This window comes from Sciurus carolinensis, chromosome X (genome assembly GCF_902686445.1).
Source record: "Sciurus carolinensis chromosome X, mSciCar1.2, whole genome shotgun sequence".
NCBI classification, from domain to species: Eukaryota; Metazoa; Chordata; class Mammalia; order Rodentia; family Sciuridae; genus Sciurus; species Sciurus carolinensis.
This window is the reverse complement of record NC_062232.1, coordinates 61,235,397-61,261,081: the sequence shown is the minus strand read 5'-3', so window position 1 is coordinate 61,261,081 and position 25,685 is coordinate 61,235,397. Positions and strand designations below refer to the sequence as shown.

The following is a 25,685-nucleotide window of genomic DNA, read 5'->3' as shown; positions in this document are numbered from 1 at the left end:
CAAACTAAGAAAAAAAGAGATAAAAAAGACAAAATCAGATGAAAAAGGAAACATCATGACTGATATCACAGTAATACAAAGGATCATAAGAAAGTGCTATGAACAATTGTTTTCTATTTGAAAAACCTAGAACAAGTGGATAAATTCCTGCCTGCACACAACCTACCATGATTGAATCAAGAATAATTAGAGCTCTTTTTCATGACGATCAGCTGCTCCAAAATGAAGCCAAATATCTCCTTCCCAGCCACTGGCTGCCAGAAACTCATCGAAGTGGACCATGAACGCCAACTTCGTACTTTTTATGAGAAGCGTATGGCCACAGAAGTTGCGGCTGACGCTCTGGGTGAAGAATGGAAGGGTTATGTGGTCCGAATCAGTGGCGGGACCAACAAACAAGGTTCCCCCACGAAGCAGGGTGCCTGGACCCATGGCCCTGTTCCTCTGCTACTGAGTAAGCGGCACTCCTGTTACAGACCAAGGCGAACTGGAGAGAGAAAGCGCAAATCTGTTCGAGGTTGCATTGTGGATGCCAATCTGAGAGTTCTTAACTTGGTTATTGTGAAAAAGGGAGAGAAGGATATTCCTGGACTTACAGATACTACTGTACCTCGTAGACTGGGACCCAAAAGAGTTAGTAGAATCTGCAAATTTTTCAATCTATCTAAGGAAGATGATGCCCGCCAATATGTTATCAGAAAACCCTTAAACAAGGAAGGTGAAAAACACAGGATCAAGGAGATTTAGTGTCTTGTTACACCACGTGTCCTGCAACACAAGTGCCCAGACATATTGCTCTGAAGAAACAGCATACCAAGAAAAACAAGGAAGAGGTTGCAGAATATGCCAAACTTTTGGCCAAGAGAATGAAAGATGACAAAGAAAAACGCCAGGAGCAGATTGCCAAGAGACGCAGGCTGTTCTCTCTGAGAGCTTCTACTTCTAAGTCTGAGTCCAGTCAAAAATAAGAATTTTTAAGAGTAACAAATAAATAAGGTCTGGCTTTCAAAAATAAATAAGAATTAGAAAATCTAAACAAACCAATTACAATAATGAGATTAAAATACTAATAAAAGGTTTCCCATCAAAGACAAATCCAGAACTCGATTGCTTCACTTATGAAATCTACAAAAATAAATTAAGGAAAAAGAAGAACTCATTTCCTTTTATTATTTCAAACAATTGAAAAGGAACTTTTCCAAACTCTTTGTACAGTGCCAGCATAATCTTAATACCCAAACCAGATAAGGACCCAACAAAAAGAAAACTACAGGTTAATGTGCCTGATTAACTTATGGGTAAAAATCCTTAACAAAACTCTAGTAAACAGAATTCAGCAGCACATTAAAGATCCTTCATCATAATTAAGTGAAAATTCATCCTGGGGATGCAAGGTTTGTTTAATATACACAAATCAATAAACATGATATATCAAATTAATAGAATGAAGAACAAAAAGTATACAATCATTTCAATAGATATAGAAAAAACACTTCACACATTCAATCTCTATTCATGATAAAATCTCTTGCAGGGCATTCTTGCACACACCTGTAGTCCAGCCTCTAGAGAGGCTGACACAGGAGAATCGCAAGTTCCAGGCCAGCCTCAGCAACTTAGCAAGGCTATCAGCAACTTAGCAAGACCCTGTCTCAAAATAAATAAATAAATAAATAGATAGATAGGGTTGGGAATGTAACTCAGTGGTAAAGCACCCCTGAGTTAAATTCCTATCAGCAAACACACGCACACACACACACACAACAATAACAACAACAACAACAAACTCAACATATTAAGTATAGAAGGAAAAAAAATCTTAACATAATAAAGGCCATATAAATAAATGTACAGCCAACACAATATCAAATGGGGAAAAATTTAAAGCTTTTCCCTACGAGCTGAAACAATGCAAACATGCTGTTTTTATCACTGGTTCTCAGCATAGTACTGGAATTCCTAGCTAGAAGTATTAGTCAAAAGGAAAAACAAATTGGAAAGGATGAAATCAAACTGTCCCTCTTTGCAGATAACATGGTTTGCAAACCTGTATAAAACATTAAAGACTCCACAAAAATGTATTAGAATCAAGAAATGAATAAAGTTGCAACATATAAAATGAGCATACAATATTCAGTAGCATTTCTATATGCCAATAGGAGAATTTCTGAAAAATAATTCAAGAAAGGATTTTCATTTAAATTAGCAACAAAATGTACTTAGCAATAAGTTTAACCAAAATGGTCAACATTCTCTATAAAGAAAATGATAAAACATTGAAGAAAGAAATTAGGAAATTACAAATATATTTAAAGATATTGCATGTTTGCAGATTGAATTAATATTTTTAAAATGTGTATACTATACAAAGTGATTTATAGATTAAATACAATCCCTATCAAAATTACAATGTCCATTTTTTAAATAAATGGTATTCCATATGTATATATACCACATTTTCTTTATCCATTTATACACTGATGAATGCTTAAATTGATTTCATATCTTAGTTATCATGAACAGTGCTGCAATAAACACAGGAATACAGATGTCTCTTCACATAAACCTGAAAGTTATTATATTAAGTGATATAACACAGGTACATAAAGATAAATACCACATTATCTCACCATATTCAATTTTTCAAAAGTTGTTCTCATAGAAATAGAGAATAAAACAATAGTTACCAATGATTGGCAAGATCAAGGTTATTGAGAGGATGAGGAGAATTTTGTCAGTTTAAAAAGTTACAATTAGAAGGAATAAGTTTTGATATCCTATTATTTATACAGAAGAGTTACTTTAGTTCACAATAACGTATCAATGATTTCAAAATAGGAGAATTTTGAATGTTCTTACCACAAATGAATGTCAAATATTTAAGGTGATGAATATAGGATATGCTAATTATCCTGATGTCATAATTATGTACACAGGTACCAAAATAGTGCTTGTATCACCTAAATATGTACATCTATTATTTATGAAATAAAAAAATCAGAAAAATAAACATGTGGAAAAAATCAACTTAATTTTTTTTTATTATTGTAAACAAATGGGATACATGTTGTTTCTCTGTTTGTACATGGCGTAAAGGCATACCATTTGTGTAATCATAAATTTAAATAGGGTAATGTTGTTTGATTCATTCTGTTATTTTTTCGCTTCCCCCCCACCCCTCCCACCCCTTTTTTCCCTCTATACAGTCCTTCCTTCCTCCATTCTTGCCCCCCTCCCTAGCCCTAACTCTAACCCTAACACTAACCCCTCCCACCCCCCATTATGTGTCATCATCCACTTACTAGCGATATCATTCGTCCATTGGTTTTGTGAGATTGGCTTATCTCACTTAGCATGATATTCTCCAATTTCATCCATTTGCCTGCAAATGCCATAATTTTATCATTCTTTATGGCTGAGTAATATTCCATTGTATATATATACCACAGTTTCTTTATCCATTCATCAATTGAAGGACATCAAGGTTGGTTCCACAATCTGGCTATTGTGAACTGAGCAGCTATGAACATTGATGTGGCTGTATCTCTGTAATATGCTGATTTTAAGTCCTTTGGGTATAGGCCAAGGAGTGGGATAGCTGGGTCAAATGGTGGTTCCATTCCAAGTTTTCTAAGGAGTCTCCATACTGCTTTCCAGAGTGGCTGCACTAATTTGCAACCCCACCAGCAATGTATGAGTGTACCTTTCTCCCCACATCCTCGCCAACACCTGTTGTTGCTTGTATTCTTGATAATCGCCACTCTAATTGGGGTGATATGATCGCCCACCGCCTGCGGGGACAATCACAACACGTACGCTCTTCTTGATCACAGGAACCAAAAGGGGTTTATTCCGCAAGTCTCAGACTTATATTGAGAACATCAGCCTATCAGAGAGTAGACTACCAGGAAAGTCAGCCTATCAAGGAACAGTCTCCAGGCAGATACCAGGATTGCCTCATGTACAACAGCCAACCAGAGTAATTTCCTAAAACTTGTATATGAGTGCAGCTATGTCTGGCAAGCTACCAGGTGCCATCATAGAGATCAGGCCATGGTGCGGCTATGGGGCCCTCAGAGCCCGCCCCTGACAGGGTGAGATGGAATCTTAGGGTGGTTTTGATTTGCATTTCTCTTATTACTAGAGATGTTGAACATTTTTCCATATGTTTGTTGATTGCTTGTAGATCTTCTTCTGTGAAGTGTCTATTCATTTCCTTAGCCCATTTGTCGATTGGATTATTTGCATTCTTGGTGTAGAGTTTTTTGAGTTCTTTATAGATTATGGAGATTAGTGCTCTATCTGAAGTATGAGTGGCAAAGATTTTCTCCCACTCTGTAGGCTCTTTCTTTGCATTGCTGATAGTTTCCTATGCTGAGAGAAAGCTTTTTAGTTTGAATCTATCACAGTTATTGATTCTTGCTTTTATTTCTTGTGCTATGGGAGTCCTGTTAAGGAACTCTGATCCTAAGCCAACAAGTTGAAGCTCTGGACCTACTTTTTCTTCTATAAGATGCAAGGTCTCTGGTCTGATTCCGAGGTCCTTAATCCATTTAGAGTTTAGTTTCGTGCATGGTGAGAGATATGGGTTTAGTTTCATTCTGTTGCATATGGATTTCCAATTCTCCCAGACCCATTTGTTGAAGAGGCTGTCTTTTCTCCATTGCATATTTTTGGCCCCTTTGTCTAGTATGAGATAATTATATTTATTTGGGTTTGTGTCCGTGTCCTCTATTCTGTACCATTGATCCACCTTTCTATTTTTGTACCAATACCATGCCGTTTTTGTTACTGTTGCTTTGTAGTAGAGTTGAAGATCTGGTATTGCGATACCCCCTGCTTCACTCTTTCTGCCAAGGATTACTTTAGCTATTCTGGGTTTTTAATTCTTCCAGATGAATTTCATAATTGCTTGCTCTATTTCTGTAAGGTACATCATTGGGATTTTAATTGGAATTGCATTGAATCTGTATAGCACTTTTGGTAGTATGGCCATTTTGACAATATTAATTCTTCCTATCCAAGAACATGGGAGATCTTTCCATCTTCTAAGGTTTACTTTAATTTCTTTCTTTAGTGTTCTGTAGTTCTCATTGTAGAGGTCTTTCACCTCTTTTGTGAGATTGATTCCCAAGTATTTTATTATTTTTGTGATGCTATTGTGAATGGGGTAGTTTTCCTACTTTCTCTTTCTGAAGATTCATCACTTATGTATAAAAATGCATTAGATTTATGTGCATTGATCTAATATCCTGCTACTTTACTGAATTCACTTATGAGATCTAAAAGTTTTCTGGTGGAATTTCCTGGTTCCTCTAAGTATATAATCATATCATCAGCAAATAGGGATAGTTTGAGTTCTTCTTTTCCTATTCGTATCCCTTTAATTTCTTTGGTCTGTCTAATTGCTCTGGCTAGAATTTCAAGGACAATATTGAAAAGAAGTGGTGAAAGAGGGCATCCCTGCCTTGTTTCAGTTTTTAGGGGGAATGCTTTCAGTTTTTCACATTTAGAATGATATTAGCCATGGACTTAGCATAGATGGCCTTTACAATGTTAAGGAATGTTCCCACTATCCCTATTTTTTCTAGTGTTTTGAGCATGAAGGGATGCTGTATTTTATCAAATGCTTTTTCTGCATCTATTGAAATAATCATGTGATTCTTGACTTTAAGTCTATTGATATGATGAATTACATTTATTGATTTCCTGATGTTGAACCAACCTTGCATTCCTGGGATGAAACCCACTTGATCATGGTGCACTATCTTTTTAATATGTTTTTGTATGTGATTTGCTAAAATTTTGTTGAGAATTTTTGTGTCAATGTTCATTAAGGATATTGGTCTGAAATTTTCTTTCCTTGATGTGTCTCTGTCTGGTTTAGGTATCAGGGTGATATTGGCTTCATAGAATGAGATTGGGAGGGTTCCCTCCTCTTCTATTTCATGGAATACTTTGAGAAGTATTGGAATGAGCTCTTCTTTAAAGGTTTTGTAATTTCCATAATCTAACCGTGCTGGGGTCTGGAACCAGGGTCTCCAGCATGGGAGGCAGCCGCTAAGAAAACCTTAGAAGATGGAAAGATCTCCCATGTTCCTGGATAGGCAGAATTAATATTGTCAAAATGGCTATACTACCTAAAGTGCTATACAGATTCAATGCAATTCCAATTAAAATCCCAATGATGTACCTTGCAGAAATAGAGCAAGCAATTATGAAATTCATCTGGAAGAATAAAAAACCTAGAATAGCTAAAGCAATCCTCAGTAGCAAGAGCGAAGTAGGGGGTATTGCAATACCAGATCTTCAACTCTACTACAAAGCAATAGTAACAAAAACGGCATGGTATTGGTACCAAAATAGACAGGTAGATCAATGGTACAGAATAGAGGACATGGACACAAACCCAAATAAATACAATTTTGTCATACTAGACAAAGGGTCCAAAAATATGCAATGGAGAAAAGATAGCCTCTTCAACAAATGGTGCTGGGAAAACTGGAAAACCATATGCAATAGAATGAAATTAAACCCCTATCTCTCACCCTACACAAAACTCAACTCAAAATGGTTCAAGGACCTTGGAATCAGACCAGACACCCTGCATCTTATAGAAGAAAAAGTAGGTCCAAATGTTCAACTTGTTGGCTTAGGATCAGAGTTCCTTAACAGGACTCCCATAGCACAAGAAATAAAAGCAAGAATCAACAACTGGGATAGATTCAAACTAAAAAGCTTTCTCTCAGCAAAGGAAACTATCAGAAATGTGAAGAGAGAGCCTACAGAGTGGGAGAATATCTTTGCCAACCATACCTCAGATAGAGCGCTAATTTCCAGAATCTATAAAGAACTCAAAAAACTCTACACAAAGAATACAAATAATCCAATCAACAAATGGGCTAAGGAAATGAACAGACACTTCACAGAAGAAGATGTACAAGTAATCAACAAATATATGAAAAAATGTTCAACATCCCTAGTAATAAGGGAAATGCAAATCAAAACTACCCTAAGATTTCATCTCACCCCAATTAGAATGGCAATTATCAAGAATACAAGCAACAATAGGTGTTGGCGAGATGTGGTGAAAAAGGAACACTCATACATTGCTGGTGGGGTTGCAAATTAGTGCAGCCACTCTGGAAAGCAGTGTGCAGATTCCTCAGAAAGCTTGGAATGGAAACACCATTTGACCCAGCTATCCCACTCCTTGGCCTATACCCAAAGGACTTAAAAGCAGCATACTACAGAGATACAGCCACATCAATGTTCATTGCTGCTCAATTCACCATAGCCAGATTGTGGAACCAACCTAGATGCCCTTCAGTTGATGATTGGATAAAGAAACTGTGGCATATATATACAATGGAATATTACTCTGCAATGAAGAATGATAAAATTATGGCATTTGTAGGCAAATAGACGAAATTGGAGAATATCATGCTAAGTGAGATAAGCCAATCTCAAAAAACTAAAGGACGAATGATCTCGCTGATAAGCGGATGAGGACATATAATGGGGGGTGGGAGGGGTTAGCATTAGATTTAGGATTAGGTTTAGGGTTAGGGATAAGGAGAGCGGTAAGAATGAAGGAAAGAAGGACTGTATAGAGGGAAAAGAGGTGTGGGAGGTGTGGGGGGGAAGAAAAAAAACATCATTGTCCTATGTAAATGTAAAAAAAAAAAAGAATAATTAAAAATAAATAAATAAATAAAGGTTTTGTAGAACTCGGCTGAGAACCCATATGGTCCTGGACTTTTCTTTGTTGGTAGGCTTTTGATGACTTCTTCTATTTCATTACTTGAAATTGGTCTATTTAAATTGTGTATGTCCTCCTCATTCAGTTTAGACAATTCATATGTCTCTAGAAACCTGTTGGTGTCTTCAAAATTTTCTATTTTGTTGGAGTAGAGATTTTCAAAGTAGCTTCTAATTATGTTTTGTATTTCAGTCGTGTCTGTTTTGATATTTCCTTGTTCATTCCGAATTTTAGTGATTTGGGTTTTCTCTCATCTTCTCTTTGTTAATGTGGCTAAAGGTTTATCAATTTTGTTTATTTTTTTGAAGAACCAACTATTTATTTTGTCAATTTTTTGTATTGTTTCTTTTGTTTCAATTTTGTTGATTTCAGCTCTGAGTTTAACTATTTCCTGTCTTCTACTACTTTTGGTGTTGGTCTGTTCTTCTTTTTCTAGGGCTTGGAGCTGTAGTGTTAGGTTGTTTATTTGTTGAGTTTTACTTCTTTTATTGAATACACTCCATGAAATAAATTTTCCTCTAAGTACTGCTTTTATAGTGTCCCAGAGATTTTGATATGATGTTTCTTTGTTCTCATTGACCTCTAAGATTTTTTTAATTTCCTTCCTAATATCTTCTGTTATCCAATCATCATATAATAGCATATTGTTTAATCTCCAGGTGTTGGAGTAGTTTCTGTTTTTTACTTTCATTTATTTCTAACTTCAATCCATTATGATCTGATAGAATACAAGGTAGTGTCTCTATCTTCTTGTATTTGCTAACATTAGCTTTGTGGCATAATATATGGTCTATTTTAGTGAAGGATCCATGTGCTGCTGAGAAGAAAGTGTATTCGCTCTTGGTTGGATGGTATATTCTATAAATGTCTGTTAATTCTAAATTATTGATTGTGTTATTGAGATCTATGGTTTCTTTGTTCAATTTTTGTTTGGAAGATCTGTCCAGTGGTGAGAGAGGCGTGTTAAAATCACCTAGTATTATTGTGTTCAATTTAATTTTTCACAGAAGTACTTTTTAAAAAAATTCCTAAAGTTCATTTAAAACCATTAAAGACCCAGAAAAGCCAAATGATTACAGTTATAATTAGACAGGTTTAGTATATTCTTGGATATCAATATACTTCTGACTTTGAGACCTTATATGAAAAAATATAAATAATACTACATGACATCAACTGCATAAAAATGTATGCCCAGTGTGCATAGACAGACACAGTAACAAGAAGTCAAACTGTAAACTGCTTGTGGGTGTTTTGTGTTCTTGGTGGCTTTTGTTTTTCAGTTTTCAGTAATGCACTTATAAATTTATAAAATCTGGAAAGCAAATGATCCTTAAATTATACCATTTCTTCCTCATTCAGAGTCTGGTATGAAAGACATAGATATGGAAAACTAAACTAAAATATAATAGGTGTGTGGAGAGCTTCAAGTTTTTGTTAGCAGGCATAGCAGCTACCCACTGGAAGGCACTGTATCTTGACTAGCCAAGGGCTTAGGGCAGCTTCCCTGATTCATCACACACAGAGAACTGCTGAATTTGGTTACAACCCTTAAGTGCAAACAACAGATTAGTTTACTGTAATCCCATGTGTGATGCTAGGTTCCATAGAGATTTTTGTAATATGACACCCCACCACATCTCACTAGTGTTAGAGTGACAGACAAGAATCATGGCGATAGTTTACAAAGTCATGATATTTTTGCTTAACAGTTCATTTTTCCTGCCTAGCATCATGATTTGAAGAGAATACAATGTGGGTTTTGCAAAACATAGCTATGAACAAACAGATACTGTTTGGCTTGTTCATGGGTTCCTCTAAATAAAGCCAAATATAATGTGTAGGTACTGCAATGTGTAACTTTTCTATTTCATCATGGATCTTACTAAGTAACCATGCCTATTCCACAGGGCATCTATTTATCTGTGTTTCTAAGAAAGTATTCCTCCTAAAAATCTACAAAATTCAACTGATATGATTAGATATTAGTGTAATTGATAAGAAGGTCATAAAATAAGTTCACAAAAGAAACATGAAAACTCAATTTCAGACAAATTTTCAATAAAGTTAAGGTACTAATTTTCCAAAAAATGACTAAATTATGTATTGAGTAAAAATCTTTAAAGATATTAGCTTTTATCCAATACACTCATAATTTTATTACCTTTGTAGTCTAGAAAATTTTTGAATTACTTATAATATTTCCTACAACAGATATTACATTATACTTTATCATGTGCATTAGTATGTGATTTTAAATCTAGAATCAAAATTCTTCCATCTTTGTGCATAACAAAAATCATTATTTGAATACAAAGTGTAATAATACAACTTATTGTACTATAATTTCAATATTTTCTACAATAATTGACTTTAAATGTTGTAACTCTTTCAGGCAGTTTAAAAAATAAAGCCAGTAGACTTAAATACACATTTAAATGGAATAGAAAGATCTTGCAACTATTCTCCCTACATCTGCTCACTATAATGCTTGTTTAAATATTAATGTGCAGTACAAATTTGTAAACATGAATATTTGAAACTTTGAAAGGAAATGATACTTGTCCTTTTCCTCTCAATATTTTATTGGAACAGTATGCCAAACTTTCGCCAGCACCACACATGTAAATAGTTGTAATAGGAGATAGGTTTCGAATGTTCTATACATCTATTTGTTCTGTTCTAAGTTGTCATCCTACCCATGTTTATTTACACAGTTTTAATACAAATTAACATTTAATTGCAGACCAAACCTAAGAAGATTAAATGTATACCATGGCACTTATATCAAAGCAACTGCCACCAAGGCCTAGGCTATACATTTGATTTGTTTTAAACTGTTCCAATAAACATGTTAAATTTCAATGAAATCAACTGGTAAACTGTTGCTGTGTACAAGGATATTATGGTTATTTTGGTTAGTTGAAGATTTTTCAGCACAAAGGCAGCATATCCCTAAATTGGAGTAAAAACATTACACTACTACCCTGTCAATTGAATTCACAAAGTACAGTACATGCAATTAGTCATTTCTAAGTATATTTAAACCCACCTTTCCACAAAATTTGTATGTATAATTAATAGTGTAAGTATGCAGTCAGAAGTGCTCTTTGTGGCATCTCATTTTAGAAAGGGGAGGGACAATAAAAAACACAGTGTAAATTATTTAAAAACAAAATTAAACTAACCTCCCTCTGGAGATATGTGGTGTGTGTGTGTGTGTGTGTGTGTGTGTGTGTGTATCCTGTACAAGGATAGAGTTCATACATACACACATACTAATGTGGCATCTGGAATGTATAAAATTGCATATTCAAATAGGGAAAGGCTTAGTGAAATTCAGTAATGAGACAGCAACTACATATTATCTTACCATACACATGAACATATATCTCTATTATCTCAAAGCATCTACGTTTGTCATATGTATGTATGTGGACTATTGAAAAATATGTCTTATGTATTAATATGAAACATTTATCTTAGACATGTTCTGGCTCAGCCAGAAATACCGATACACCAAGTAATATTTAAAAGATACATATTAACTGCTTTATGTGCACTATGATTTCCCCCAAAGCATGTAATAGAAAAAATAAAGAGAATGAATGGGAAACCCTCCAAAATGTCCAATGCATATGTCTCTACCTCTTGTTGGCACCTTGTCATGTTCTCAGCACATAGAACTCTGATGGTTCAAAGACTTATTATTCACTGACTCATCACTTACTGATCCTAATAGTTCATTTTTTTTTCATACCACAGACATGCTTAAAACTCACAAAAGAGTGAAACCATGTACATTCCTGGACCATATGTAGAACCTATGACTAATAGCAGTGAAATATCATGAACATTTCTCTTCATAGCTTGGGGAAAATAAACCTCTTTGTTTTTGTGCTACAGTAAAAATGAGCAATAATATTAATGAATTTGAAATTTCTAACATTGTGTAACCTAAGTTATATTTTCGACTTTAAACTGTAATGTTCAGAAGGTTTAGACACTGACTGTGACAAAAAATAATAGTATTGAAAAGTTCAATGTTCTAAATTATGTTACCTAAGTTTATATAATGACTTTTAAAATGTAATCAATAGAGGATTTATCCATTTATACATATTCTGCAATCAGGCTTAAACTTTAAGACTTAGATTTCAGCTTCACTGACTGTTCCAAAAAATGATACTTTCTTGATTCCCTAATCTTACCAGGTCTGAGTTTGACTGAAGGCTATGCAATGATAAAGTAACATTCACTTATTCCTGAATTAACATGCAAATTTACAGTTAATGAAAAATTTATTTTTTCCAGGGTTTTGGGGGTAATCATATAACCATGTCAGGTTAAGAATTGGATTTTTGATCTTTTCTCATGCTTTTCTCTCTCCTAACCGCTTTCTTTCTCCTCCTCGCTTTTCACACTCTTTCTTGCACGTGACTTTCTCTTTTCCTCTCTTTTCCTCTCATTTTCTCTCTTACCCTGCAGGGAGACATTCTGTTTACTTAATAAACCCTCTTATGTGATAAAAAAAAAAAAAAGAATCGAATTTTTAAACTTAGTTTGCTGAATTAAGATATTCTCTTTTAAACGGGGAGGAGGGTACACATGTATGTACCATCAAAGCAGATGAAAATAAAACTTTTAATTATTAGAATTTAGGGTCTATTAAATATTGTTTGGTCACCTTCATTGGCCAACAATTTCACATTTTGTCTAACCAGTGTGGCTTTTGATTTTTGTGGGTTTTAGAAGCAAGCCTAAAATTTAGTTGAGTTAAAAGTGGCTCAACTTTATTTATTCCATATTTATAACCACAATTTACTAACTTACTTGAATTTTGCACCCTCATTCAAGGAATTAGAATTTTATTTTACAGAAAATTATAAGGGCATTAAATATTTATATGCTTGCATCAGAGGTGTTAGCAGATTTCTGCTGATGAGCAATTTGCTCAGAAGAGGACTGCTTACCACACCTCTTGAGGTTTCTTGTTTTCTGTGAAGGCTTTCCTTTGGTCACTTCTTCAATTAAAATTGTAAAATGATAATTTATGACCACCTGTAAAATGACTTAAGGTAAATGCCTAGGTTCTAGAATTCAAATTTTTGCTTCTTTCTATTAATCATCATTACTAATATAATTCCATATTACTGATTTTATGTGAGGAATACATCAGAAAAATATCTGAAATATAAAGCAAGGGGTATACATACTCAGGAGCAGTCACAAAATTAATAGGTTCTCTTACATAATCAAAGTAACCCAGAGATTTTCTTGATTTTTCAGTTAAATGCTTTCTCTTGGTTAGTTCTTAGGTTCTCCCATGTAACACCACAGGATATGTTTCTTTATAATCTGATATGGTGACTTCTACTAAAGATACAAATTATTTTACTCATTAAAGGTAGCTTATAACCTTCATATTTTGGAGTAGAAAAAACTAAAGTGTCCCCATTGCTTTTAATCCCTGTTAATTAAGATGAGTAATACATATTTTTCATGTCTCAAAGTCCTGTAACAGCTGCCTGTTTAGTTTAAATGACAAGTAATTATCTTTATCAGAATATTTGGTTTAAATGAAATCATGTGCTTTTCTGTCTATACATCAAGGAGTGAAGCATATATAATTTTAATTGGAAGGCACATTTATAAGGCATATTAATGATGAAGTAATACTTTTGAAAAAATAAATAATAATTATGTGTTCTTACTAATACGTTTTGGAAAAGTTAGTGAAAACAGTTTAGTAGATTGATTAGTGTGTCAAAAGTCAAGTCATGCTATTATGATTTGAAGGTCCTTGGCTTAATAAAATGGCTAGAACTACTGATGAAAAAATTAAAAACTGATCAGTCTTAAAGATATACAGATTATTGTAGGAAATACCTTATAATTATTTTCAGAAATCTAGGGTCTGATGAAAGGAAACCATTTGACTTCATAAACTAAAATAAGTCTTATTTTCCACTTTCGTCTAATCTAACTTACCATGACTGAGGCACAATATTGGAATTAAATTGTATCTATATAAGTCTATTTTCATATTTATGGATTCAGTTGTGTTTTCCTTCTTGGATAATAATGTCTTAGGATTCTTGGAGGATTTAAATCATTTGTTTTTGCAAATGGTGTATAAAATGCCAGGTTTGTTAATGGAATAAGTAAATAAACTTCATCTAAGAATCATCCAAAACTAAAAGTAAATAAGATCAAATTTATTTAGAATATTTTACTTTTCATTTGATCTTTGTGTTCCTCCAGAATTAAATAGTCACTTAGCTACAAAGATTAACAAAAGTTACACTTGAAAGTTTGTGTCCTTATTTGTACTTCAGAATTGAGGTTACTATTTCCTTCGACAGCAGAGTATAAAGGTATAAAGCAAACAATTGAAATTTCTTCTATAATAACTAGCTAGAAAATTACAATGCAGAAATCTTCACAGATAAAACAAACTGTTTTAACACTTTCACAGTAATTCCATTCATCTTCTGTTGGTCATTATCAATATGTAAATGGCATATGGCAAGGTTATGGCTATTCTATAATTGGAGACCACACCACCCGGCATCAGTTTTCACTGATGGGTTCTTTCATCAAATAATATTTACTGAGTATCTTATTTTGAGGCCCAATACCTCTGTAATCAGAGTTTCTTATAGGTCATATTTGCATAAACAATGTCTTATGAAGATTTGATAAGGCACTTTAACTGTATAACAGAGCAAAGTTGTCTGGTAATGAAGTTTTTAAAACCTAACAGATGTTGCCATTTCTTTGGTTACAAATAAAGAAAATATGTGCTTACATGAAAATTGTATTAAAAATGTGATCGTTCCATTAAAGGCAATGGTTGATTGTTGGATACCAGTGAGCATGATTACATTTGCCTTCTCTAAAAGAGACTTGACTGTTGTCATTCCCTTTCAGGTGGTTGGAAGTATTTACCAGTCTAGAAGGCATAGAGAAGTTGTATCTATAAAAGCCATAGGAAGGGCGGAAAGAGCAACTGAGTACCTCCTGGGTGATGGGGTTTGGTGGGAAAATATTTCCAGATGCCTGCAATCCATATAACATTTGATTGGCAGAATGAGGTGTGTGTACACACTGCCCATTGAAGTCTTCAGAGGAACCACTTTTTGAATTGGTGACCCCTAGAGAAGATAACATGGGCACTTCCATCATGAGTGGGGCTAAAGACTGAGATCTGTTGCTGCTTGTCAGCCTTTCAGGAGCAGGTAAGTCAAGAGGTTGCTGTCGCCAAAAATTAGTTGGGCAAATCTTGTAGCAAAGGGGCAGGTTGATACTGTGTAGGTACGTCTCTGGACAGGTCATTCCAAGGGAGCTTGTAGGTAAGTGAAATGTAGGTGGAGAGCAAGGTGGAGAAAGTAAGGAGCTCAAAGGAGAAGGAGCCTCTCCACTAGAGGTCACTGGAGAAGAGCCACTGCTTCCACCTGTAAATGACAATTCAGTCAATGAACAAAGAACTTCATGTCCTTGATGAATCATTTATCATGTACATCACCATTCATGCTTCATTCTTACATTAGTTTTCCTTGCAAGTTCATAGTTCTTTGAGCTTCCCTGGGAAAGGTTATGCTCATTCCTCTGACTGAAGTTGAATGTAGTATCTCTACTATTACCATCACTATTACTTTTAACACTACTCTTATTTATTGTGTATTGAACATTCACTATTCTCAAGAATTGCACAAAACACTTAAACCATACTTACCTAGTGAATAAGAGCCTAAATATGTGATTTGGAGTCAATAATATGAACAAAAACTAGTTTTTTTGTATTTGATATTTAAAAATGTACTAAAATAAGATGTTAAGTAAATTGAATGAATTGGTTCTTTGGAATTCTATTGGCAGCCACAGTCTGATAAAAATAAATTATAAAAATAATTTTACATAAGTAAAGATAATTTTTCCAGTTAAGGAACATCAAGATGAGAATGAAAGAATTCAGATAAATGATGTCCAGTCATCTTTCATCGTTGCCTAGCATATCTAAATTTAGGAATAATTATAAGGTCCAGGATAATCTAGACTCTGAAACTTATTTTTGTAAATATTTGAATTCAACGGAACAATTGGTTATTAACTGGACTTGAGTTTTATGTTGCTGTTGTTTTCTTAGCTATTTTGGATATATAGATATAACCTAATCTTTCATCAACAGGGTGGAAAATATATTTTAAATAAAACATTAAAAATTATCTGGCTGAGGCAGAAGGATGACAAGTTCAAAGTCAGTCTCAGCAACTTAGTGAGGCCCTAAGTAACTTAGCCAGACTCTGTCTCCAAAAAAAAAAAAAAAAAAAAAAATAGAAATTAAAAAAAAAAAGAACTGGGAATGAAACTTAGTGGTAAAATGTCCCTGGGTTTAATTTGAGTACCTTTGGGGTACCTTAAATGATTAAGAAAACTCTATCTTTCAAATTATAAATTAATGATTGTGTTTAACTTTCTTCTTCATTATTACACAATGTGCTGATTTAGGTATTTTAAAAGATTGCTGCCTAGATGCTATTAGTTATATTGATATTGTAAAATAAATATTCATATTTTATCTATAAAACTCCCTAATCCACATGTGTATAGTCAAGCCAATGAAATAATTCAATCATTGATTAGACTTGATTTCTTCACATTTCAGTTAGTGTTTATGGCATCCTGAAAAATTCAACCTAAGTATCATGTTGATGATTTGCTCTTTGAATTAATGTTTAAAGATAAACAGCTTTAATGGACTAAAGGTAAAAGGGGGGAATTCCATGTTGCTTGCAAATAAAAATTCTTCATTTATTGTTAAATATCAGTGTAAAGGAAGGCATACATTATTTTACCAGAAAACCTGCATTTTTCAAACTTTATTGTTATTTAGACAGGAAATGTACTACCTGAAATGTAGATCAATGGATATGATGTTATAATTAGGTAAGACTGAGAAGTTCTGTTGTGCTATTGCACAGTGTGATGACAACAGATAGCAATAATGTATTAAGCATTGCAGAAAGCTAGAGATATGTATTTCGTATGTTTTCACCATATAGAAATGATTAATGTTTGAGGATGTAAACGTTTAAATTGATTTAAATGTTATGAAATGTATACATGTATCAAAATATTGCTTGGTCCCTTCTAAAAATGCACAAGTTTTGTTTTCATGTATCAGTTAAAAACATTTCAAAGATTAAAAATCAATAAAATAGGCAAAATATAGCATACTGATTCAGCCCTTATCCTACTTTTGTATGATTTTTTAGTTCCTTTGTTGGCTTATTAATTGTAATATTTTGTTTGTTTTATGTTTATATTATTCTTCTTTGGTTTACAATTTACCACTTCAAGGATAAAATCTTTATGGTAGTTTGTATTTTTTTCTCTCCCCATTTTTGTACCATGCTCATTATACAATCTATCTTCTATTAAAACCACAGTACATTATTATTATCTTGCATCAATGCCTCAATGACTTTTTAAAAAGTTTGAAAATAAGACAAAACATACTTTTACTCACATAAAAAAGTATAATATTTGAGATGAGCATTTGTTTTTACTACTTCAAAAAGGAAAATCAGAGCTAAGTGATGGTGTAACTAAAAGGAAATTACTTTAACACGTGCTAGAAAATTCTCATAAAACATAAAAATATTCATTTCTACAGTTGCAAGTCAGACCACAAATGGACCATAGGCAGATCCTAAATATGAGATAGTGATATGCTGAAGAATCCAGATCAGCTCTGGAGATAAGGGTGTAAGATAACTCAAAAATCAGGTGCCTTCATGCCAGCTCTTCTCTCTTTTTTCATCTTAATTCCTCACCAAGTTAAATATATACCTATGTGCTTATAAACAAACATTTTCTGGCATACAGTTATTCCCTTGTATAGCATTTGGGTCAAGGGCTTTAGCTGTTGCTATTTCATTAACATGTAAAAATAAAACTAAAGGTTATGAGTTTTCTTACTTTGTGTGTCAGCACCAAAGGTTTTTAAATCCAGAATAAGAGAAGGTCTCCATGAGTAGGTCTCTAAGAGCCCATCCAATACACCCCTAAAAAAGAGATTCAACTTTTAGCAACCTCAGAATGCAGCTCTAGAAACACTGATTTATATAAACATTTACTTCTTTTACAGGCAAGTATCTGAAATATTTTTCTTTTATAGCTAGACTTCTGAATAATATTCAATCAAACCCAGGGTTCTACAATAATAAATGTTACAAGTGGGTAAGGAAAAAAGTGTGAGAAAGTAAAGCTTTGAGGCAAAATATCTAGTTACTTTCCTCCCACTCACTGATCACAAAACCTAGAACTTCTGAGTCTCTGAGTCACAGTTTCAATATATTTTATACTTGTTAAAAGGGCTACATAAATATTAGGTGTGATTGTTGTTACTTACCTGTTTCTTCCTGGATCTCTAAAGCCTTTAGCAAAAGGATTCCTGTCTATTTTCAGTTTGGTAATCTATGGATTCAAAAGAAAAAGAAAGAGAAAGTCAGTGCTCTCAGTAACCTCAGTGCTCTCACCATTGCTTATAATGGTTATAACAACCATACAAGACTGTAACCTGTAATACATCACTGTAAGTAAATGTAAGCATATAGGTAAGTCAAATTTTGAATGATTATGCCTAAATCTCCTGCCACCCCTTTGCTCTTTTCTCCTTTCTAACATAAGTATCACACAATTTATTATCAAATTTGACTTACTGACAAAAAATAAAACCATGATTATTTTTTCAAATTTTTTATAAAGCAATTTATAGAGTGCAGCTTGCCTCTAACCCAATGTCCCTTGAGGCCACTCCCGCTTGCCTGGGACCTGGCCAGCTTTACCTGCTGATTTTGGTAAGCTGTCACTGTGGTGAATTCAGTTTCTTTAAAGGAGAACGTTTTAACCCCTTCAGCTGGCAGGGACTGAATCCGGGACAGGTCAACTCTGCTGTCTTGCTCCATCACATGCACGCGGGGCTTGTACTTATGCATGGACTGCAGAATTATCTGGGGGAGAAATGGTCAAATGCTGCCAGAAAAACTGGCTTCCCCTCCCAACATAGTTGTCCTCTAAGGATCACCCCAAATGTGGTCACACACAAAGAAAGAGGTAAGTTTAAACTGGGAGACTCAGGTAACCACACACAAAGACTTGTTATGCCATTTGGTCCCCTACAGATATTCTCCTGCCTGAATAGTTTCCAGAGCAAAGCACCTCATAGACACCAGGCAACAATTATTCCTTTTCCAGATCGGGGCCCCTTTCTGTTTCTAAATGTGGTTGACTATGTGTGGTAGAAATATAGTCATAGGGATTTGATCACCTGCCACAGGTTCCTTGTGCGGTAACTGATGGGCCTGAATGTGGTGGGAAAACTTCTGACACTCCCAACCTCTTAATTCTGCACTCGTTCTCTTCTCCTTTTGTGACTGGCACAAGGGTCAGCTAGGCAGGGAAGAGGCAGGAGTGCACTAGAAGACTTAAGATCCATATGACCTGAAAACAAGCAGGGACTGTCTGTGGAAGCAGATTGTAGGTGAGATTTCCAGTCTGCATTCCAGTTCCCCTGCTTGCATCCTCCCACGACACCACATGGAAAGTACCCATCTAGCAACTCTGTGGACTACGGGGAAGGCAAGTACCCACAGTGATTGCTCCAGTGGCCTAGGTGCCTAAAAGACCCTTTCCTCCTGGTCTTTCCGACCAGGCAGTTCTGGCTTAAACTTTCTTTTTGTCCTCAAACCCCTGCTCTTACTATTCCCAAAGGCCACCACCTTCAATTGCTGAACAAAAGTTTCCTGAACCCTTAGTTTGGCTCTTTAAGTCACAGGACCAGGAGATTAGACAGTTTCTAAAGAGTTAATGTTCAATACCATGCATTGCCAAAAGCCTTGGCACCACCCTCTTTAGCAGGTAGGATTGTGTTCACTTACATGGCCTTTGTCGTCCATCTCATTGTTTGTGAGTTTCACCCTATCAAAGCTGATGATCTGCCGCATCCAGGTCTCTCCTGAGCAGGGGGAGTCCGGGTGGACATAGAATCTGGGAGTGATGCACGAATGGTCAGTATTCCCAGCTACCATCCACTGCGAGCTGTGATACACGTATCTGAAAAGGTGGGACATTAGCATTAAGTTTACCCAGCAAAAGCCAACGGAATGGAGGTGAGCTAATGAATTCTACTCCTAAGTCCTGGCCAAAGACTAGTCTGCTGACCCCATAGGCAAATAACAGAAAATCAACATTGATTTCTAAAAAGTGTTAAGGGGCAGAAAACAAAAAGTAAATAAACACGTTATCAAAATGCAATGGAATGCCAGGGGGAGTTAAATGTCATGGGATTTTCCTGTCTGTTTTGTATTTTCTCACAGAAAACACAAAAGAAATTGATCTAAAGGGTTTTCCTATGCAGGGATATCCCGGTTGGGGGAACAAACTGCATGAGCAACGAACTACAAGTGTTAGGAAGCAGTGGAGGATTGAGCAGGGTGTCTGTCTAGCCCACTGTCAGCAGCAGTCTTAGTGGAATCCCTTTTGACAAGAAGGCTTCACTTCAGGAAACCCTCAGGAACCCTGCCCCATGCAGCCTCTGGGCATATTTCACACAGTTTTTAATCTCGAACCGTCAACCAAGCCCTATATTCCCAAACCAGCTTCAAGGAAAACTATAAGCAGCTTGTTCTGCTGTTTCCAAGCTGCAGTTCCAGCAGCTGATGAGCTTCACTTTCTCCTTGCTCTCAAGAAGGGCACTGGGTTCCTGGTAGGTGGCCTCCTCAGAGGGCAGGGTTCTGCACCCATCTCCAGGTGGAACACTCATAGCCCAGTATCAGCTTCTCTCCCCACCCCAGAGTCCATGAGTCAAAGCCATAGGCCTGTGCATCTGGGTTTCTAGCTCAGAAGATCCTTTGAGACTTTAGAACACTGATCATTTGTAGTGTGTTCTAAGTGGAATGCTTAAAGAAAAGAGTGTAAAAGTTTTCTCTTGCTCTCTGGAATATGGTCACCTCTTCAGGAAAAGGGCTAAAGAAGGGAATAAAGATGGGCCTAGGTGTGATGACCTTCATCTAGCCTTGGAGAAAATCACGTCATAATTCTTGGTGCCTTTTGCCAAAATCTAGTATGTCCTTAGAAGCCTGGGCCCACTTAGACCCAAGGGAGCTTCTAAATTCCTTCAAATTACTTCCCTCCTGGACTACAGAGCCCATAACCTTTACAGTTTGTGTAGCTGAGGCAAGAACAGTGGGTAGGATAGAGGCCTGTGGTACATTAATAAATGACTTGCCTGCATTCCAAGAGAAAGCATAAGAAAAAACCCTGCTATTCAATCACTCTGAATTCCCATTTAAGTAAGAAAAATTCTACTCCTGAGGTCCAAGGAAGGTCCATTCTCCCTTCCCATATGCTACAGTTCTAAAAATAGTGTTGTGAGGTTGCAGATTTGAAGATTTGAATCCCTGTCCCCTGGCTGAGTCTGGGGTATCCTCATATGGACCAGTTACCTATAGCGTTTGGAATCCACTGGTACCACATCTATGGCCACATAGTACTGCTTCCCTGGGTCCAGTCCTTTCACCTTGACCCGAACTGAGGGGAACATCCGCCTGTCAGAAATAAAACAGACATTGACCTAGGAAATTTCAAATATGTTTGGAAAGGGGAAAAGTCATGGACATACATGCATGCAACTGAAAAGTGAAAGGATTCATGATACCCTTGCCATTCCATGACAAATCAGGGAATGGCATTTGCTACTCAAAAAAATATTGTTGGTTTTATGATTGATTTAACTAGTCCAAGATTTCTAAGAACAGAATATCCTTACCACAAGTCTTTATCCATTACCCCCCATACACACACCATAATAAAAAGCTATGAAAGAAAAAGTAGGAGAGAAAAGGTTCTTTCTGTCCCCTGAAGTTTCAGCAATAAATTCTGTGAGGCAGATTTGGGAATAGCTGAAATTTAAAAGATTCATAAAAAATCACCCAGCTGTCATGAAAGGGTTTCCCCACTCCAAAAGGTGGCCATGGGAAAGACCCACCTCACAGAGGCCTGGACCAAGGATGGTGGCCTGGGGGCCTATTAGATGGGATATTTTCCACTGGTCTCTGTGAGGTTTAAATTGAGAGGTCTGACCACAGCCTGAGATGTGGGTTTGACATCTGGCACCTGCTTCAGATCCAATTTTTGTCATCTTGGAGTCATGGTGTAGGGGAAAGGAAAACTGAGTCATTTACATTGGGTGAGGTTTGTCTTAGCCCAATAGATTGAAGAGCCTGTGGGTGCTTTCTAAAGTATGCCAAGGAATAGGGAGAGAGACAGGCACAAGAGCACAAAATCAGAGCCTCCACACATAAGGAGAGGGTTACATTAATGGCCTACTCTAGATGAATTTTATGAAAAGTTTGGGCAGAGCCTAACCTGCCGGCCTTGGTAATGATCATCTCAGTTCCGATGTCATGGAATCTCTTCCACAGCTCAGATCCTTGAAGTTCCACTTGAATAATATCTTTCTCTTCCGGACTTTCGTGACTGTTGCCATCACCATCTCTATTTCTGTTGCTGCCGCTCCTGTCGCCGCCGCCACCACTGCTGCTGCTTCCACCACCACCAGCACAGCCCGAGAAGGCAGTTGTTAAGGATTCGGTCTTGAGTCGCTTCCTTTCTGCTGGTTTGAGAGAACTTTGAGGGTTTTGCATGCCTTCTCTTAGGCGCCAATCTGGGAGCAGGGGGCTCTGGTTCCTTCCCCAGGAATCCTGGTAGCGGATTGTGGTAGTAGATCTCGACTCTACACAATTTTTGGGAGCCCATAATTAAGAGAGGGGTCCAAGCCGCACCCCACAAAAGACGCGGCCCTTTAGATTTGCACTTCATCGCACTCCAGGAGAAGTTTGTATCTGAGACTGAATCCCCTCAGGATTTGGGAGCGCGCTGAGCTTCCAACTGCCAGGAACAGCCACCCTCGGGCTCTTAGGGTTTTGTGAGCGGTTTGTGAGTCTCACTCTTCCACAAGCATAGGGAAGGGGACCCTCCCCTCCCCTGAAAAGGAAAAGGGAATCGTGGGCTCTAAAACTTTCCTTATGGTCAGGTGGTCAAGGAGTTTCACGGCTCCCAGCAGGGCTGTCGGCCAGTACTTCCTCGGTTAGGGTTTGTGGCTCTCCCACAGCACGGCTAGTCAGGCTGAGGGAGTCGGGTCCAAGGAGCACGGGAGACAGTTTCAGTGAAATGGGATTGTCTGGGGTACTCACCGGGCTGCTCACTCTTCTCTGCAGCAGCGCTGTTCCTTCTCTCCTCCTCTTCCTCTCCGCCCTCTTTCTCCTGCAGCTCTGGTTGTGGCTCCTCTCTTGGGTCTTGAGATTTTCTTTTGCCGGATCTCCCTACCAAGGCTTCCACCGAGAAGGCGTGCGCCCGAGAGCTCAGAGCCATCCCTGGAGGGGACGAAGTGACTGTGAGCAGCAAAGTTTCAACCTGAGCTGGGTTAGGGAGGGAGAGGGAAAGAGGGAGGGAGCAGATGATAGGTAAGGGAGGGAAAACTGAAAATATCCCAAATCCGAATTTTGATCCTGCAAGGGCGTGCAAGGGCGCGCGCGCGCGTGATTTTATATATACATATATATTTTTTCTTTAAAAAGACAAAATGAAAAGAAAGTCAGATTAACTGGAATCTAAATCCTCCCAAGTCTAGTCCTCCTTCCTTTTGCAGTCTCCTCCCTCCCAGTGGACGTGTGCGAACCATCAGTCCTTCAAATCCCTGATTACAGGACCTGGCAGAGCGCAGAGATTGGCAAACGCTGTCCTTTTAGGGAACTGACCTCCCGCCCGCCAATAGCGGCTCAGGCCGCTGGGATTGGGAGATATTGTTGCATCCCAGAGTGAATATAGGGTCGGTCACAGCCTCCACTGTTTGTTTTGGAAACAGTTGGAAGCATAAAAAAAGCACCGTGAGTGACAGTTCAGAGTCTGACTGGGAGGAGAAGTTGGGGGTTAGTTGGAAAGGGACTCCAGATAGGCGGGAGGAGCGAGGAGAAAAGGGAGAAAAAAAGTTACTGTTTCGCATTAAATTGTAAAACTCAAAGACATGTGCAATAATTGCCCACGAGGGGCCACTTTTCCAACAAAAGTGAAAATATTATTTAACCAGATCCAGAGAAATGGATCCGGGTCTTTTGCTTTGCAGCGAAGCACTGGGGAAACAGCAAGGAGTGTAAGTTTTCTGGGTGAGTTTGCTCTGGAGTTGCAGTCTCAGTCTGGGTGGTGGCTGTGCCAGTCTATCATCTTTTTCTTGGTAAAGAAGATCAGGCGAGGTTGAGCGGAGAATCTCAGTTGCCACTGTCAAAAATCAGAACAGATGTGGGCCTTCACCGCCTTCCTCTGGAGCTGCACGTTCTCATGTATAGCCTTTTCTTACACAATTTAACCAACAAACACCAAGGCACACCTGTAATCCCAGTGGTTATGGAAGTGGAGTCAGGAGGATTGCAAGTTGAAGGCCAGCCTCAGCAATTTGGTGAGGCCCTAAGCAACTTAACAAGACCCCATCTCAAAAATAAATAAATAAATAAAAAGGACTAGAGGGGCTGGGGAGATAGCTCAGTCGGCAGAGTGCTGAGTTTGATCCCCAGCACCGCAAAAAAAAAAAAAAAAAAAAAAAAAAAAAAAAAAAAAGGACTAGAGATGTGGCTCAGTGGTTCAGTGCCCCTGGGTTAAATTTCCAGTACCAAAAAAACAAAACAAAACAGCCCAAGGGCCACAAGCAATACAAGAAAGGGGTATTTGCTCCCAAGAATATATACATCTCAAAATGTTAAGATTAAATAATTGATTCCAGTGTCTCCTGAAATATTATACTGGATTGGGTTTTCCTTTTCTTTATATGGATAAAGATGTTCTTTGTGTCAAGAAAAGATTTTATAATTTCCAGGGATCATGTTTACACATGCAGATGTGAGATGTCTGCCTGTGTGCATGAATTTGTTCACCCATTTTTCATCAGAAGAAATCAGGTACTCCTAGATTCTTGTAGACTACATTGTTACTAATGACATTTTCACATTTCTAAAAAGGTTCTCCTATTCTCCTTTGACATATTTGTTAAAAGGGTATTCACAGCCAATTTACCTCCATCTAAAATGGGATGCAACTTGATATAACTCATAGTATCTCAATACTGGAGTTTGAGAATAAAAGACTTGTGTAACCTTTTAATTTCACCTTCTTAGCTGAAGTAAGCCCTGCCTAGATATTTCATGTGATAGTTGTGGTAGTAATAGTGCTGGGATATTTTGCCAAAGTGAGGGCATCTTTAGGTATTGGGTATAGCTTTAAGTGCTCTAATCATGGATATCATGGCATAGGGTTAGTTACAGTCTGAATGCTGCTGAAGGGTATGGTTCAATGATTAATTATCCACTGCTTACCATGTACAACTGGGAAAGACACATTCCCTATCCAAGAGAGAAGGAGTGAAGCAAAGTCAATTCCAATATACAAGGCACTTGGACTAGAAAACAACCAGGTCTGGATATGATCTTTGTCACATCTCCATGGGCATTTCTTTCTTTCTTGAGCCATTGAAGGAAGGAAGGGGTGTATTTGTCCATTCCTTCTTACTCAAAAATGTGAATTATTTTATTCACTGCATGTTCTTAGCTAAAAGACATGGTACAGAAACAGAAAAATCAAGAGTTTGTTAATTATAGAGGGATAATTGTAATATAGAATATTCCTTGGTGATATAGAATATTTTCTTAATGTGGACATTTTCTTGCTTTTGAACCCCAATTCATTTTATTGTTCAGAGATGGGACATTACCTTGTATAGCAAAGGAAAAATTTACTTGGTAGGGTTTTCTTTAAAAACATGTTTCTATAATCATGAGGTAAAAGATGTTTATTACAATATCTGTTCTAG

The 25,685-nt window shown here is 36.9% G+C and overlaps 1 protein-coding gene and 1 pseudogene across 2 annotated transcripts; one reads left to right on the top strand and one right to left on the bottom strand.

Moving 5' to 3' along the window:
• Positions 1-222: 222 nt before the first annotated feature.
• Positions 223-968, top strand: LOC124972213 (40S ribosomal protein S6-like; annotated as a pseudogene).
• A 13,637-nt stretch (positions 969-14,605) lies between these two features.
• On the bottom strand, positions 14,606-23,236 carry Tbx22 (T-box transcription factor 22). 2 transcript variants are annotated; one of them, XM_047536941.1, is made up of 9 exons: positions 23,023-23,236; positions 22,386-22,439; positions 22,196-22,322; positions 21,274-21,375; positions 19,708-19,882; positions 18,616-18,780; positions 18,180-18,244; positions 17,747-17,832; positions 14,606-15,219 (listed from the first exon to the last, which is right to left on the bottom strand). In XM_047536941.1, exons 1-9 carry the CDS (start codon positions 23,198-23,200, stop codon positions 14,606-14,608), a joined length of 1,566 nt encoding a protein of 521 aa, XP_047392897.1. In that variant the 5' UTR covers positions 23,201-23,236. The 2 variants fall into 2 exon arrangements, with proteins under 2 accessions (XP_047392897.1, XP_047392895.1); XM_047536939.1 differs by having other exon boundaries at positions 22,380-22,435; positions 23,019-23,200.
• Positions 23,237-25,685: the final 2,449 nt, after the last annotated feature.